This window comes from Stomoxys calcitrans, chromosome 2 (assembly GCF_963082655.1).
Source record: "Stomoxys calcitrans chromosome 2, idStoCalc2.1, whole genome shotgun sequence".
Taxonomy (NCBI): Eukaryota; Metazoa; Arthropoda; class Insecta; order Diptera; family Muscidae; genus Stomoxys; species Stomoxys calcitrans.
In genome coordinates, this window is record NC_081553.1 from 89,749,359 (window position 1) to 89,764,616 (window position 15,258).

Here is a 15,258-nt window from a genome sequence, read left to right on the forward strand (position 1 = left end):
TGGCTCCGATCGGTTTGAATTTGGATATAGCTGCCATACAGACCGATCTCTCGATTTAAGGTCTTGAGCCCATAAAAGCTGCATTTATCGTCTGATTTTGACAAAATTTTGGGACAGTGAGTTGTGTTAGGCCCTTCAACATCTTTCTTCAATTTGGCCTAGATCGGTTCAGACTAGAATATAGCTGTCATATAGAGTGATCCGCCGATTTAAGGTCTTAGGCCCATAAAAGCCACATTTATTATCCGATTTTGTTGAAATTTGGGACAGTGAGTTGTGTTTAGCCACTGGATATCTTTCTTCAATTTGGCATAGATCGGTTCAGATTTGCATATAGCTGCCATATAGACCGATCTCTCGGTTTAAGGTCTTAGGCCCATGAAAGGTGCATTTATTGTTTGATTTCGCCAAAATTTGGGACAGTGAATTATGTTAGGCCCTTCGTTATCCTTCTTCAATTTGGCTCAGATCTAGTCCAGATTTAGATATAGCCGCCGTAAAGACCAATCTCTCGATTTAAGGTCTTGGACTCATAAAAGGGGCATTTACTTTCCGATTTCGATGAAATTTGGACAGTGAGTTGTATTAGGCTTTTTGACATCCGTCTTCAATTTGGCCCAAATCGGTTCAGATTTGGATATAGCTGCCATATAGACTGATCTCTCGATTTAAAGTCTTGGCCCCATAAAATGGGCATTTACAATACGATTTCGCTGAAATTTGACTAATGTTAGGCTTTTCGACATCCGTATTGTATATGGTTCAGATCCGTCTATATTTGGATATAGCTATCAAAAAGACCAATATTTTCTTTTACAAAATTGAACAATGACTTGTTCTTATTTTTCAATGTCCATGCGGAATTTGGTCCAAATCGGACCAATTATAAATTTTTCAGCGGATTATGACGAAAGGTGGTTGGTATCCAAACTTCGATTCTGACGAACTTAATGCCTTTTTACTTGTTCAAAAAGTTTTAGGCAAAATGTGGTTGCTATTATTAGGCATTAGGCAGGCTATGGAGATCGCGATTTCGAAGCTAACTAAGCTTTACCATCAGTACATTTTGCTCCAAAAAGACTACAAGCTCCCACCTACTCACTAATAAGTGAGCTGTGCCATGGTAGAAGCATGCCTCTTAGAGACAAACATTGTATAACATCAGAGTACCATTCTTTGGGCGCAGTAAGCTGGCACCCCAAACACTTGCTCCCACATTTTGACATCAGATTCATATTATACATTCAAATACCTTTTATTAAAGCCCCATATTCCCATGGTCAGTATGTAAGTCCTATTTGGGGGGTGTTTTGGGAAATGGGTGGACCCCCAGAAATGTGGTCCCACATTTGGATATCAGATTCGTATTCTACTCGCAAATATCTTTCCTTTGAGTCCCATATTGCCATGGCCGGTAAATATGTCCGATTTAGGTGTGTTTTGGGGCTTGGGGTGGTCCCCCTGCACTTGGTCCGACAATTGGATATCAGATACGTTTTCTTATCCTAAATACCTTTCATTTGAGTCCCATATTGTCGTGATTGTTCTAAATATGTGTTTGGTGGGTTTTAGGGTGGGGCAGCCCCCCTAGGTACCCCGTCCGAAATTTGGATACCAAAATTGTATTTTTAGGGTATTATACGAGGGCACACAAAATTTCGCACCACCCATCTCCGAGATCTGGCGTTTCTGAAAATTAGGGTAAGGGAGAGGGTCCGCCCCCCCTTCAGATATCAAAAATTTAGTACCCTATTTTCAACACGTTTAGACACGCACCTCAACCCAAATGTCCTTAAAACCAAGACCTTGGGTAGACCGTCCTTAACTTGGAGCATTCGTTAAAGACACAGGTCTTGTACTCGAACACACTATTCACATTCACATTCCAATACTTCCTTGCAAAGCAAATTTGCCCATGAACATACCATAAAGGAACATGGATTCGAACACAGGCGTTCAGTGTCATAGGCGGACATGCTAACCTCAACACGAAGGTGACATCCAAATCGTTTTTTTTTTTTTTTTTGAGAAAACTAACTTCTAAGATTTTAGCTCGCCCCTCGGTGCCAGGTAGCCTAGGACCTTCCTGAGTCTATACTCAGCTTCTTTAATATTCAGAATGGAACTATGCCCATACCTATCCTCCTTTATCATGATACATTTCCTAAGCCAGGGTTAGGCTGAAACTTAAACGACTACTTTTCGAGTTTTCTTTTATCCTCGCTGGTCTTCTATTTAAGTTTTTACTTCATTTCATACATTTTTTTGCGAAAAATTCTCTTTAAAAAAAGCCTTGGACCATTGGACCTGACAACTGTCCTTCTTTAAACCGCACATACAACTACACACAAACGCTCACTGGCATAATGACATGTCATTTATAATTTTTCTCACTGTATTAAATTACCTTTTACTCTAAGCGTTGGGTTGTTGGTGTGTGTACTTTAACTTTATTTCAATTAATGCTAATAAATGAATGTCTACGGTTACCGGGCATAAAACAAAATTGTATTAAAAAGCCGTGAAAAAAAGGTTTTGTTTCTTTTACAGAACGAAACAACGAAGATATGGGAAAGGAGAAATAAAAATGTTCCAGAAGGCAAGCTACTAGTGGCATTTGATTTTGATTTATGCTCACAGATGGTGTGGGAAAACGAGAGACTGGTGGGGGCGAGGTGTACTACGAATGGACTAGTCCTATTAGGTTTTGCCACTTTTTCTTATAATTTAAGTTTTAAATTGCCTTACAGAAGTTCTATACACTTTTCTACGCTTCCACAGACCTGTCATCATTGTCATCAACAAGAAAATGATAACAAAGAATAGGTAGGACATTATAATGTAACTACTGGGCTAGAAAAGGGAATGTAACAAAAAAAAAATCTGTAAACACCAAGCTACAAAAAAAAAGAAGGAAGAGAATTTTGTACAAAAGCAATATAAAATGTCCTTACTTCCGCCGGGCCGTTTCTTGGGTTCTAGGAGCTGTAAGGGCTAGGTCCTGGAAATCGGTTTATAAACCGATTTGGACAATACCAACTATGGATGTTGGATTTTATAACAAACCAGTAAGGATAGGCAAAAGTCGGGCGGTGCCGACTATATAATACCCTACACCACCTAGTGCATGCAGTATCTTTTGTATGTATTGGGTTGCCCAAAAAGTAATTGCGGATTTTTTAAAAGAAAGTAAATGTATTTTTAATAAAACTTAGAATGAACTTTAATCAAATATACTTTTTTTACACTTTTTTTTTTTAAGTAAGCTAAAAGTTACAGCTGATAACTGACGGAAGAAAGAATGCAATTACAGAGTCACAAGCTGTGAAAAATTTGTCAACGCCGACTATATGAAAAATCCGCAATTACTTTTTGGGCAACCCAATATTACAAAGGAAATGACGAAATAAATATACCCCCATGCTATGGTGAAGGGTGTTACAACGTCATGACCTTAAAAATGTTTAGCAAATCTCCACCTAGTTGTTGAGAGCCTTGTATAAAGCATTTTTCATTCGCCTTGAAGAAGGCAAAGCTAAAACATCGCAATAAGTAGGTGAGTAATTATTTCTTAGCTGTTTATTTTTTACATCTACAATTCTCTCTGTTCGCCAGTGACCGTTTTTAAAGGCGCCTGTAAAGGATCTTAAATAAGAATCTTTACAAACACAAACGGCTTTAGCATTTGTTCTACCACTGTTATAATTAAGTTTCACTCTTGTTAAATATCTGCAAAGGACGGTTTTCAAAGAAATGTTTCTTATGCGCCTCACTTGCAAAGGCTTGCCACCGCTGTTGCTGTGGCATATTCTTGGGCTAGACAAAGATGCCTGGCCCCTCTGCAACTGCTCTGAGTCCTTGTGCACGTACGGACATAGTAAATTTCTGAAATTATATCTGAAGCCTGTTTGGAATTGTTAACGAAAGCACATTTCAAATCACACTCCTAAATACAGATGCCGTCGATAAGGCTGGTTTTCCTTTTTTTTTTTGAGATTGTTGTTGCTGGGCTTGCCGTGGCTTCTTCTATTGAGTTATTAACGCTTTGAAATCAGTGTAAAATTGATTTCGATCAGCATTTTAATTGAATTTAAAAATCAGGAATTTTTTTCTATGATTCTCTCAAGAGTCAGTGGAGCGAATGAAGGACACAAGGAAAGTCACTTCATTAAATGTAAGTCACGGCTTTTGATATTCCGACAAGCCAATGAAAATGAAAACAAATAGTCATGATACCGGCATTTAGCAAGGGGACATTAAAACTCGGCAAGGCGTCTATTGTGTCTTTTCATCGGGTGGAGAAACAATTATTGGTGTGTTATTTTAATGGAAAAACACATATAAATGAGAATTTTATGAAGTCTAAGGTGTGGCTGGTTGTTAGCAACACCATGATAAGTGATTTGAGTTAAATTTAGGCAAGTGTGGGGCTAAGTTTTTTAAGAAGTAAAAATTTCCATAGAAAAGTTACTCAAGTTGAAATACTTTGGAGCGCAGTATGACACTGATAACAGCTATCAATCTCCTTACCCGGCACGGGATGACAATGAGCCTCACACGGGTTGTAACTCTCAGTTATGATGTGTGTGGTGTTCATCGTCATTACGAGAAGCTCAACTGAGTTATTATTTCAATTATTTTTTAATCGAATCTTAGGAGCTACATATATATAGGAGTAGACGTAGCCAGACAGCACAACAGCGTCGAGGTGATATATGTAGTGCCTATTACAACGAGTTATTCTGGCAAAATCCCCATAGACCAACAATCAGGTATAGAGGATCTTCAAGGTTCAGATCGCACAACGTGTGCTTAAACCTGGCAAGGAGCCACCAATGTTGATCATAAATAGAATAGAGACAGGCTGAGGTTTTCATGGACTGGATCTAGGGGACTCTAAAACAAGTAAGAGCGTGCTAAGTTCGGCCGGGCCGAATCTCATATACCCTCCACCATGGATCGCATTTGTCGAGTTCTATGCGCGGTATCTCTTTTTAGGCAAACAAAGAATATTGAATAAGAACTGTTATGCTATTGGAGCTATATCAAGTTATAGTCCGATTCGGACCATAAGTAAATACTGAACATTGTAGAAGTCATTGTGTAATAATGCAATTCATTCGGATAAGAATTGCCCATTGTAAGGGCTCAAGAAGCAAAATCGAGATATAGGTTTATATGGGAGCTGTATCAAGCTATTGATCGATTCATATCATATTAATCACGATTGTTAAAGGTCGTGAGAGAAGCTGTTGTACAAAATTTCTGCCAAATCGGAGGACAAATGCGCCCTCTAGAGGCTCAAGGAGTTATGATCCCAGATCGGTTTATATGGCAGCTATATCAAAACATGGACCGAATTGAACCATACTTAGGGCAGTTGTTGAAAGTTATATCAAAATAGTACGAACAAAATTTCAGTCAAAGCGGACGAGAATTGTGCCCTCTAGGGGCTCAAGAAGTCAAGACCTAAGATCGGTTTATATGACAGCTATATCAGGTTCTTAACCGATTTACACCATACTTAGCCCACTTTTTGGAGGTCATAGCAGTACACCTCATGCAAAGTTTCAGCCAAATCGGACCAGAATTGCGTGCTCTATGAAGTCAGAATCCAAGATCGGTTTATATAACAGCTATACCAGATTATGAACCGATTTGAATCATACTTAGCACGGTTATTGGAAGTGATACCAAAACACTACGAGCAAAATTTCAGTCAAATCGGTCGAGAATTGTGCCCTCTAGAGGCTCAAGAAGTCAAGACCCAAGATCAGTTTATATGGCAGCTATATCAGGTTCTATACCGATTTACGCCATACTTGGCACATTTATTGAAAGTCATAGCAATACACCTCATGCAAAGCTCCAGCCAAATCGGACGAGAATCGTGCACTCTAGAGGCTCAAGAAGTCAAGACCCAAGATCGGTTCATATGGCAGCTATATCAAAATATGGACCGATTCGAACCATACATAGTTAAGTTGTTAGAAATGATACCAAAACATCACGTGCAAAGTTTCAGTCAAATCGGACGAGAATTGTGCTCTCTAGAGGCTCAAGAAGTCAAGACCCAAGATCGTTTTATATGGCAGCTATATGAAAACATGGTCCGAATTGAACCATATTTAGTGCAGTTGTTGAAAGTGATATCAAAACACCACGTGCAAAATTTCAGTCAAATCGGACGAGAATTGCGCCCTCTAGAGGCTCAAGAAGTCAAGACCCACGATCGATTTATATGGCAGCTATGTCAAAACATGGACATAATTGAACCATATTTAGTGCAGTTGTTGAAAGTGATATCAAAACACCACGTGCAAAATTTCTGTCAAATCGGAGGAGAATTGCGCCCTCTAGAGGCTCAAGAAGTCATGATCCAAGATCGGTTTATATAACAGCTATACCAGATTATGAACCGATTTGAACCATACTTAGTGCAGTTGTTGAAAGTGATATCAAAACACCACGTGCAAAATTTCAGTCAAATCGGACGAGTATTGCGTCCTCTAGAGGCTCAAGAAGTCAAGACCCAAGATCGGTTTATATGGCAGCTATATGAAAACATGGACCGATTTGGCCCATTTACAATCCCAACCGACCTAGGTTAATAAAAAATATTTGTGCAGAATTTCAAGCGCCTTGCTTTACTCCTTCGAAAGTTCGCGTGCTTTCGACAGACAGACGGACGGACGGACGAACAGACGGATGGAAATGGCTAGATCGACTTAAAATGACATCACGATCAAGAATATATATACTTTATGGGGTCTTAGACGCTTATATCGCGGTGTTACAAACAGATTGACGAAATTACTATACCCCCTTCCTATAGTGGAGGGTATAAAAATGAATTTGTGTTTGTTTGTTTGGTTGAACGGCTGAACCGATTTTCTTGAAATTTTCACAGTTGGTATCTGAAGGGGGGATGGACCCTCCCCTCACACTAATTTTGCGATCTAAGCGAAATTTTGTGTGTCCTCTTATATTAACCTAAAAACAAAAATTGTATGTCTAAATTTTGGTTGGGGTACCTGGGGGGCCGCCCCACCCCCAAAACTTACCAAATATCTATCAAAGGTATTTGGGAGTAAAGCGCGAATCTGAAATCATAATTCGGGAAAAGTGCCAATGGGGCCACTCCACCCCCACACACCACCCAAAGAGGGCGTAGTTGTTGACCAAATAAATCGATCTCCTGATTTGATTTCTTGAGCCCCTGGAAGCTGCAATTTTTGTCCGATTTGGCTGAAATTTTGCATATAGTATTCTGTTATGACTTCCAACAACTGTGCCAAGTGCGGTCTCAATCTGTTTGTTTAAGTTAAACGCAGGTTATTTTGTCTCATAACAACTTTACTAGGGCATCATTCACATTTACGCTCATTTTGTATCTGGTTAATAATTGTAGCCATTAATTGCTCCCTATCTGGTGGCCTTCCTACATCGATGAATAAATAAACATTAAATTTTAAATCACATTCATTTCTATTGAAAACAACAAAAAAAAAACGTTTAAATTGTACGCCTCTTCTACGGCCATTTTATAACTTTTAATTAATTTCCACAAATTAATCTCGGCATTGAGTGGAATTTTATTGTATTGCGGTTCGCTTCGGCAATTACGAGGCGGATGTTTTAAATTATAAAGCAGCATAATTTGCAAATATAAATGAATATGCATGGCAAATTGCAAATACGTGACATAAATTTCAATCAAAGTTAACAAAGGATGGATTACAAAGATTAAATGCACTAATCCTAGGCAGAAAATTAATCATAATTTTTCTTGTTCCAAGGTACGGGGAAATTCATAACAAGAGTAAAAAATTATCACAGGCCAGATTTTCTGAAAATTGAATTTTAATTGAAATTTTTGAAATTCATTCGGCCGTAGGGTGTTGGGTTTCATGTGGAGAACAGTCCACATAGACATAGGGCAGCTTAGGCTTTGGTGGAAAGGAAGAATATTTTTCGGAAATTTCTTCATAGTTTTTGAAGCAGGGACTCGGAGCAAGGTCGGAGCTAAAGCGGAGCGGCCCATTTTTTGTCGAACAGGAAGTGAAATTTTTTTCTATTCTCAGCGGAATGGCTTCGAATCTTAATCCCGCTCCGGTCAATCCGCCCCCAATCATGCACCAGCCGCAGCGGAACCCTGTTTTGAAGCACACAAAATGCACCCCAACCGCCTTAGGGCCAGAGTCAGTTTTTGGAGTATGGGAATGACCAGAATTCAATCAAGGATTCGCTGAAAAATTTTTTTTCTGATGGTCTCGGAGGCCACCGTAGCGCAGAGGTTAGCATGTCCGCCTATGACGCTGAACGCCTGGCAGGATTCGAACCCAGGCGTTTAGCGTCATAGGCGGACATGCTAACCTCTGCGCTACGGTGGCCTCCAAGACCATCAAAAAAAATATTTTTCATCGGTGGTTTTCCCCACCTGATGGTGGCAACATTTGTGAGGTACTATGCCATGTAAAACTTCTCTCCAAAGAAGTGTCGCACTGCGGCACGCCGTTCGAACTGGACTATAAAAAGGAGGTCCTTTATTGAGCTTAAACTTGAATCGGACTGCATTCATTGGTATGTGAGAAGTTCGCCCCTGTTCCTTAGTGGAATGTTAATGGGCAAAATTTGCAATTTGCAAGAATTCAATCAAGTTGTACAACAACGTAGGTCCAACTCATTGTCGAATAGAAACTAGAAAGACAATTCTTGATTTGATAGGTAGACTGTATTCTACTTTGTTTAATTCCGATCGATTTGACACATCATTTGGGTCTCAGTACTTTAGGTTAGGTTGAAAAGAGGTTGCAGATATTAATCCGCTCCCTGCCACTATGGGCACACACCTAAGCCAGTAATCGGCTTGTTGTGCGCTCCAAAAACTATAAAGTAACCTCTAACAAGTAAAAACGTGCTAATCTCGGCCGGGCCGAATCTTGTATACCCTCCACCATGGATCGCATCTGTCAAGTTCTTTGCGTAGTTTCTCTTTTTAGGCAAAGAAAGAATAATGAATAAGGACGGAGAAGAAGAAAAGGAGGAGGAGGAGCTCTATCAAGTTATAATCCGATTCGGGGTTCAAGAAGCAAAATCGGAGATCGGTTTATATGGGAGCTGTATCAAGCTATTGATCGATTCAGACCATAATGGGCAAGTATGTTGAAGGTCATGGGAGAAGCCGTTGTACAAAAAGTCTGCCAAATCGGATGAGACTTGTGCCCTCTAGAGACTCAAGAAGTCAAGACCCCAGATCGGTTTATATGACAGCTATATCAGGTTACGAACCGATTTGAACCATACTTGGCAAAGTTGTTGGATATCATAACAAAACACGTCGTCCAAAATTTCATTCCAATCGGATAAGAATTGTGCCCTCTAAAGACTCAAGAAGTCAAGACCCCAGATCGGTTTATATGACAGCTATATCAGGTTACGAACCGATTTGAACCATACTTGGCAAAGTTGTTGGATATCATAACAAAACACCTCGTCCAAAATTTCATTCCAATCGGATAAGAATTGCGCACTCTAGAGGCTCAAGAAGTCAAGACCCAAGATCGGTTTATATGGCAGCTATATCAGGTTATGGACCGATTTGAACCATACATGGCACAATTGTTGGATATCATAGCAAAACACGTCGTGCAAAATTTCATTTCAATCGGATAAGAATTGCGCACTCTAGAGGCTCAAGAAGTCAAGACCCAAGATCGGTTTCTATGGCAGCTATATTAAAACATGGACCGATATGGCCCATTTACAGTACCAACCTACCGACCTATACTAATAAGAAGTATTTGTGCAAAATTTCAAGCGGCTGGCTTTACTCCGGAAGTTAGCGTGCTTTCGACAGACAGACGGACGGACGGACATGGCTAGATCGACATAAAATGTCGCGACGATCAAGAATATATATACTTTATGGGGTCTCAGACGAATATTTCGAGTAGTTACAAACAGAATGCCAAAATTAGTATACCCTCCATCTTATGGTGGAGGATATAAGAAGAAAATTTGAATTAAGGATTTCCGTGCTTCTTACAAAATCCTTAATTGTTTTCAATACAACTCCCCTAAGATGGTTCATGTCTGGTATAGTGTCTGCACCTAAGCGCCGGTATCTTTTAGACGCGAAAGCCAGGCAATGACAAAGGAAATGCTCCAACATCTCATCATCTTCCCCGCATGCTCTACACATGCTATCACTTGCCGCACCGATTTTACATAAGTGAGCTCGTAGTCCTATGTGTCACATTATGATACCAATAGCTTTACTGACCTCCTTCTTACTTCTATACAGTAATAACCTCGTCTTCTCTCGATCTGGATCCCCCTTTAGGATTTTCGCCGTCCTACCGACCGTTTCGCTGTTCCACAATGTTGCATGCGTATTCGTCGCCCACTCCCTTAGCTCGAACTGCGTCGACCCGAATGGCTTCGGGTTAACCAAGTTTATTGTTGACTAGCAGTCTTCTGGCCTTTACCGCCAAATCGTCTGCCCTTTCATTTCCCCTAACTCCGTTATGGCCCGGCAACCAAACGATGCGAATTTTGCAATCCTCGGAGAAGATGTTAATCTCCTTAAGGAAATGATCCAAGGTCTCATCATCTTCCCCGCATGCTCTACACATGCCAACCCTTGCCTCACCGATTTTACATAAGTGAGCTCGCAGTCCTATGTGCTCCGTTATGATACCGATTGCTATACTGACCTCTCTCTTGATTCCTTTGAATGATAGCCTCGTCCTCTCACGATCTGGATCCCCCCATAGGATTTTCGCCGTCCTACCGACCATTTCACTGTTCCACAATGTTGAAAGCGCATTCGTCGTCCACTCCCTTAGCTCGAACTGCGTCGACCCGAAAGGCTTCAGGTTAACCAAGTTAATTGACGACTGTCCTCTGGCCCTTTCATTTTCCCTTACTCCGTTATGGACCGGCACCCAAACCATCCGAACGGCTGTCCTCTGGACTTCACCGCCAAATCGTCTGCCCTTTCATTCCCCCTTAATCCGTTATTGCCTGGCAACCAAACGATGCGAATTTTGCCATCCTCGGAGAAGGTGTTAATCTCCTTCTTACACTGCAAGACTGTTCGTGACCTTACCGTCCTGGTTGTTATTGCCCTTGAGGCAATTTTAACGTCGGTGAAGATGTTTACACTTGACGTCCTGGCGTTACCACTATACTATTTCACGCATTCCGTGATCACCCGGATCTCCGCCTGCAGGATGGCATCATGGTCAGGCAGTCTAAAACAGATCTCAGTCCCTGGGTTCTCAATGTAGACTCCAGGCCGACTTTGTCCTCCAGCTTTGATCCATCCGTGTAACATAATCTCCCAGATGGCAATACTAGGGTTCCGACAATCCAAGACTGTGCCGATGGCAGCAGTGCCTCGCACTCGACTTCAAGGTTCATCTTGGAAACCTCTTCTCTTCCTTCCAGGTTTCCTATTATCGCCTCGATAATATGGTATGGTATGAGCAGCTCCCATCCTCAATCCATTTTCCCTCCAGGCCAACTTCGTCCTCCAGCTTTGATCCGTCCGTGTAACATGATGTAGGGCAATACTAGGGTTCCGTCAATCCAAGACTGTGCCGATGGCAGCAGAGCCTCGCACTCGACTTCAAGGTTCATCGCAGTTTTCCGAACGGAACCTTCTTCCCTTCCTTCCAGGTTTCTTGTCGTCACCTCGATTATACCGTGATGGTATGTGCTGCTCCCATCCTCAATGCTCAGCTGTTCCCATCCTCAAATCATCGCCTTAAATCTCATAGCCGCAGTGGCTGCCTCACGCTTACTTTGTATGTCAATGGGTCGGATATCTAGAATAGTCTCCAGTGCCCTAGTGGGCGTGGTCCTCATCGCTCCGCCTGTGCCAAGACAACATGTTCTCTGAACCTGTTGTATGATCCTTATGTTGCACTCTTTCTCCATAGCAGTCCATCAAACTACTGAGGCGTAATTAAGTATTGGTCTATTCACGCTCCTGTAGAACCAGTGGACTATCCTCGGATTCATGCCCCATTTCGAGCCTACGGCCCGTCTCCATAATGCCCAACATCTTTGAGCGGTCTCAGTACGCTCCTGAATGTGACACTTACAATTCAGTTTTCTCTCCAAGATCACACCTAAGTATTTGACCTTGTCAGATATCAAAATCGTCTTATTGCGGAAACTTGGTGCGTTAAATTAGCCGACCTTCGTCTTCCTCGTGAGTTGTCATATTTCAGTCTTCTCTGGGTTAACTTTGAGACCTCTGGGTCTAGCCCAGTCATATGCCATATGCAAGACCCTTTCGGCCCTTCGGCATAGCTTGTTCGGATCCTTACTCCTTAGAAGTATTATAACATCGTCTGCTTAGCGGACGGGTTCAAATCCCTCCTCAGTCAGCATCCGTAATAGGTCATTTATGTTGGCAACATGTTCTCTGAACCTGTTGTATGGTCCTTATGTTGCTCTTTTTCTCCATAGCAGTCCATCAAACTACTGAGGCGAAGGTAAGTATTGGTCTTATCACTCTCCTGTAGAGCCAGTGGACTCTGCTCGGATTCAGGCCCCATTTCGAGCCTACGGGCCGTATACATAGTGTCCAAAGTCTGCAAGCCTTCTCAGTACGCTCCTAAATGTGACTCTTCCAATTCAGTTTCCTATCCAAGATCACACCTAAGTATTTGACCTTTTCAGATATCGAAATCGTCGTATTGAGGAAAAGTGGCGCGTTAAATTGGTCCACCTTCTTCTTCCTCGTGAACAGGCATATATCAGTCTTCTCTGGGTTAATATTGAGACCCCTGGGTCTAGACCAGTCATATTCCATATGCAAGACCCTTTCGGCTCTTCGACATAGCTCGTTCGGATCCTTACTCCTTAGAAATATTATAACATCGGTTGCGTAGCAGACGGGTTCAAATCCCTCCTCAGTCAGCATCCGTAATAGGTCATTTATGGTGGCAACATGTTTTCTGAACTTGTTGTATGGTCCTTATGTTGCACTTTTTCTCCATAGCAGTCCGCCAAACTACTGAGGCGAAGGTAAGTATTGGTCTAATCACGCTCCTGTAGTGCCAGTGGACTATCCTCGGATTCAGGCCCCATTTCGAGCCTACGGCCCGTCCACATAGTGCCCAACATCTGTGAGCCTTCTCAGTACACTCCTGAATGTGACACTTCCGATTCAGTTTCCTATCCAAGATCACACCTAAGTATTTGACCTTGTCAGATATCGAAATCGTCCTATTGAGGAAAAGTGGTGCGTTAAATTCCTCGTGAACAGGCATATTTTAGTCTTCTCTGGGTTAACATTGAGACCTCTGGGTCTAGCCCAGTCATATGACATATGTAAGACCCTTTCGTCCCTTCTGCATAGTTCGTTCGGATCCTTACTCCTTAGAAGTATTATAACATCGTCTGCATAGAAGACGGGTTTAAATCCCTTCTCAGTCAGCATCCGTAATAGGTCATTTATGGTGGCAACATGTTCTCTGAACCTGTTGTATGGTCCTTATGTTACACTTTCTCTCCATAGCAGTCCGCCAAACTACTGAGGCGAAGGTAAGTATTGGTATTATCACGCTCCAGTAGAGTCAGTGGACTCTCCTCAGATTCAGGTCCCATCTCGAGCCTACGGACCGTCTACAATGAGTCCAACATCTGTGAGCCTTCTCAGTACGCTCCTGAATGTGACTCTTCCAATTCAGTTTCCTGTCCAAGATCACACCTAAGTATTTGACCCTGTCAGATATCGAAATCGTCCTATTGAGGAAAAGTGGTGCGTTAAATTGACCCACCTTCGTCTTCCTCGTGAACAGGCATATATCAGTCTTTTCTGGGTTAACTTTGAGACTTCTGGCTCTAGCCCAGTCATATGCCATAGCTCAGTCATAGCTGCATAGCTCGTTCGGATCCTTACCCCTTAGTAAGGGTAAGGATCCGAATCGTCTGCATAGCAGACGGGTTCAAATCCCTCCTCAATCAGCATCCGTAATAGGTCATTTATGGGGGTCACCCATAGGAGTGGCGATAAAATGCCCCCCGGTGGGGTGCCTTGTGCCACTTTCTCCCCTATATTTATGCCATGGGACATACAATTTTCCCCCTTTTCCTTAACATATGGTTTATCCAGTCTCGGTCCACCCGGTGGAATTTTTGTAAAGACTCATCCTATAGTGTAGCCCATAGCTAATGTATGCACCATTAACAGTCATTTATTTGACACATCCTTAACTACAGAGGATGAAGGCACTCAAAGAGAAGCACCTCATCTCAAACACAAGGTCGATTTTAATATTTCATCTTCATGGTAAAACTTTTGCTTTCATTGCAAAAGTGTAACAAAGTAGCTGGGCCCACATTGCTTATTGAAATGAGATTATGCAAATGCTGATGTTACCTTAATTATGCCATGTCAAAAGGAGTGAAATAGACAGACAAGAAACAAAAAAATTATGTGCGTCAAATGTTCTATGGCCTAAAGGGTGAGACAGAAGTTGGCGGGAGATTCGCAGCATTCACAACATTTTTATCATTACAGCAGTATAATGAACAGGGAGAGAGAGAGAGAGAGCAGGAGAGTGAGGGAGATGGTTAAAGGACATTGTCATACTTACTGTTTTTCTTTGCGATGTTGGCGTTTCCTCTTGAATGCCTTTTTGACACGCAACAACAAAAATGCAGCCCTATCCACCGACAATGTGGTTGAACTCTTCTTCGCTGCTGGAGGAGGTGGAACTGGAGGTGGCGAAATGCCACCACCGCCAGTGGGTGGCCCGGGAGCCACTGTTGCTGTTTGGGGGTGTGGATGTTGTTGTTGTTGATGCTGCTGTGTTGTAGTGGTAGCGGCAGTTGATGTAGTGGTATGATGGGCTGTGGCAGCAACAACATTTTCCATATTTTTTGTCAGTTTGCTACGCTTCAAAGCGTCTGCTTTCCTGGGTCAATGTCGATGTGGTAGTAACTGTGAGTTAAGGCGGCAGTAGGTGAATTGATAAAAAATGATGCCTTAAACAAGCCTCAACGAGCAAGTAGGAGGAGTGCTGGAGAAAGCCAAAACCCAGCTCTTGGCTAGATATGAATCTGTAAGGGTCTATTTAGAAAGTTTTAAGTAAGAATTTCAGCTGCAGTCTCTTCATCATCAGCAGGAGCAGCATTGTTTCAACAATGTCGAGTGCATTACCAGCAGGACACACAAGAGTATACAGTTAACATTGTTTGTTGTTGTGGTGCTTGAGCTGGTGCTCTGCGATGAGA

The 15,258-nt window shown here is 42.0% G+C and overlaps 1 protein-coding gene across 1 annotated transcript in view; it reads right to left on the reverse strand.

Moving 5' to 3' along the window:
* LOC106080525 (AF4/FMR2 family member lilli) overlaps positions 1-14,899 on the reverse strand; it is an 83,058-nt gene extending 68,159 nt beyond the window's left edge. The window contains exon 1 of the mRNA XM_059361529.1: positions 14,619-14,899. Coding sequence (XP_059217512.1) covers positions 14,619-14,899 — 281 coding nt within the window. The remainder of the gene's footprint in view (positions 1-14,618) is intronic.
* Between the last annotated feature and the right edge of the window lie 359 nt (positions 14,900-15,258).